The sequence below is a fragment of the Chiloscyllium plagiosum genome, unplaced genomic scaffold (genome assembly GCF_037043375.1).
Source record: "Chiloscyllium plagiosum isolate Xiang-an unplaced genomic scaffold, Cpla_swu_hap1 HiC_scaffold_27, whole genome shotgun sequence".
NCBI classification, from domain to species: Eukaryota; Metazoa; Chordata; class Chondrichthyes; order Orectolobiformes; family Hemiscylliidae; genus Chiloscyllium; species Chiloscyllium plagiosum.
Genome location: NW_028270165.1, coordinates 28,573,959 through 28,577,038, shown reverse-complemented (window position 1 = coordinate 28,577,038; position 3,080 = coordinate 28,573,959). Strand labels below are relative to the sequence as shown.

Sequence of the window (3,080 nt, the reverse complement as noted above, 5' to 3'; positions counted from 1 at the left end):
TGTAATCACTTAGCATGTGACTTCAGGTCAATTTTAGGCCCCGTGAAATGATTCGCCAATTCTTTTGAAAGGGCAGCCAAGCAGAAACTGTACTTATCGACTTATGGCTTTAAAACCAATTATGGTAAAACGTAAATCTAACTAATTAACTCCCTGGAGCCTGTATTGCATATGCAACCATGTATAAATGTAGCCACGTTTCGATGTTTCATGGAAAATGCTGAGAACATCTGTCAGAAATGCATGAAATACCAAGAGGTTTAGTTTTTGCCATTTACTATCCAGTCCTTGCAGTTATTGGTCTTCCAGGTAAATGTTGTTAGTTTAAACTGCAGAGTTATTGTTTAGCTGCATCAGTTCTCCTGTTTTACCAGTAACACTTCACCACATCACGAATATTGTTTCTGCTATTCAATAGGATATAATGTTTGACTTCAACATTGTGATGTGTGCCGTGGAAGGTGCATACTCTTTGGATGACATTTCTATCACCTTAAAGGCAATAATAGTAGAAATGACTTACGATGGCAATCCAGTTCAATTATAGTATTGGTAACAATATATTAGTTAAATTACCGAGCAATTAATATCTTGCAAAGTGGATACATTGCAGCTTTGATACTTTTTCAGCTGACTTTTCATGTGATCATTGCAATTTCGTTTCTTTTCCACCATCGTTCAAACGTACATATTGATTTGTTATGCAATTTTCTTGGAAAGTAAGGGGCAATACGTATTGATTTATCATTGCTTGAGTGGCTTGAACTGTTGAATAATTTTTATCCACATTTAATGACTGATTTTATTTGATAGGGAACAATTTCTTTTCGAAATGTTCAAAGATGTGTAACAATATTCTATTTGCCTTTTAAGCGAAGATTGGAATTTGCCACTGATGCACAGAGCACAGTTGTTTTTCTTTCATTCACTGGTGCTCGCATTCTCCTGGTGGCTGTTCTTGATGGCTCTGATATGATGATTGCCGATGTGGAATTTCCACCAAACTCCCAGATATTGCAATGTCTTAGACTGTTCCTAGTTTTGTTGTTCTCCCAATATTGAATGAATCTCTAGACTTTTAGCATCAGTTGTATTGCAATTACAAGGTTTAATTTTGTCAATGCAAATGAGAAAGGAGACGTTATTTATTTGATGGTGAAATGAAACACTGATGAAATGGTACACTTTAGGTTGGTCTTTCGCTGAACAAATTCTCATCACCAGACAGTTCCAATTGTTTATATCAACAACAGAAATGACACGTGACTCTCACATGAACAGTTTTATTATTGAACCAATCCCAGAATGAAGTTGGTGAGTTGCATATTGCAAGTTTGTTTCCAATGTAATATTCAAACGTTCAATGCATGCTTTTCCAACAGTGGAAACCATAACATGAACTCATCGAAACAGCCACGTTTGATCCAAAATTAGACATAATCCATGTTTTTCGTCGTTGTCAAATTATTGTTGGTGTTTTGCAGACGACCTCCTTCAACATATCCTATGTTTCATTGTTGGTATGATTTTGATTTACTGCAGTATTTATATGCTTGTGATATATTACATTTATTTTTAAAGTTTATTCTTGGTCTGAGATTTTTGCCAACTAAATATAGTGATGAATTGTTGCTGGGTGAATTGTTGCTGTCCACGAAGATTTCTAAATACTTTTCCTTGTAGCATCATGAATTTGTTTTAGAGTTCATCTATGCTTCAATGTTTAATTTAAAAGTCAATTGTTCATCACGTAAGGAATGATGTCCCAATGATGGTTCCCTTCTCAAATCTTGCATCTTCTCAAAAAATCCTGTAAAATTACAAACTTGATTGTGGTCCGAGCCACAAACACTCTGATTGCAAATCACGCTCTATTTTTCTTACAGCTAATGTAGCAGTGATTACAATCCTGTCTCGAAGAAACTGTGGTCTCTCAAGATGCATTGCTTACTACCTGGTGTCAATTGCAGTGACAGATCTCCTCGTCATGGTCACAGCTGTGATTTTAAATCGGATTGCTGGCATTTATTTCCCATCCAGTTTCCTTTCGATCACACCAGTATGCAGTTTCCGTGCTGCATTAAATATGGCAGTCATTGACAACTCTGCCTGGTTAACAGTCGCTTTTACCTTTGATCGATTTGTGGCTATATCTTGCCAGAACCTGAAAGTAAAATATTGCACCAAGAAGGCGGCAGCATGGGTGATAGGAGTAGTGTCTACTCTTTGCTGCATGAAAAACATTTTCATATATTTTGAATTTGAACCTAAGTATGTAAGTAACGATGTACCCTGGCTGTGTAACATAAAGGATATATGTTATACATCACCTGCTTGGGCTGCATATGACTGGATCCGTACTATTCTAAATCCGTGTCTCCCTTTCATTCTAATTTTACTATTGAACGCGCTGACTGTGAGACGCATTGCCTTGGCCAACAGAGCCCGTAGGAGACTCCAGCTTCAGAAAAATGGAGAGACTGAATGTGACCCAGAGATGGAGAAGCGGAGAAAGTCCATTATTTTACTCTTTGCCATCTCGGGCAGTTTCATTCTCTTGTATGTGTTATTTTTCATTAATATTCTCTATGTTCGAATTGCAAATATTACTTATTCCTCAGGATCCACTTTGCGTAGTTCCACATTTTATTTGGAGCAAAGTGGATATATGCTTCAGTTATTAAGTTCCTGCATCAATCCATTTATATATGCTGTGACGCAGAGCAAAATTAGAGATGAATTAAAGAATGGAGTGAGATTTTCATTAAACCTATTCATTAAATTAGTTAAATATTGATAAGTGGATAGTAAAAAATAATTTGTATACTATAGGGCAGCGCATCTTTCTTTTGACATTTAGCTTCACAGAAGGGCCTTTTCAGACATTGTCTCAGTGGGTCAATTTAGAAACGCACGAGGAATGTTGTAAGAGTATAAAAGCCAATTTGTTTGCAGTTAATTTCCAATTTCCCTGCTTATTCAGGATTTTTCCAGAACGCTGATGATAAGAGTTGAATTCACTATGTAAGTCAGTCAAGAATGATTGCTGTCAATTATTATTGTGCATTTTTTCCTATCAG

At 36.3% G+C, this 3,080-nt stretch overlaps 1 protein-coding gene across 1 annotated transcript; it reads left to right on the top strand.

The window, feature by feature from the left end:
* Positions 1-239: 239 nt before the first annotated feature.
* Positions 240-2,797, top strand: LOC148143496 (putative G protein-coupled receptor 139). The gene is made up of 2 exons (XM_087975216.1): positions 240-309; positions 1,887-2,797. The coding sequence occupies exons 1-2, from the start codon at positions 240-242 to the stop codon at positions 2,795-2,797; spliced, it is 981 nt and encodes a 326-aa protein (XP_087831342.1).
* The last annotated feature ends 283 nt before the right edge of the window (positions 2,798-3,080 follow it).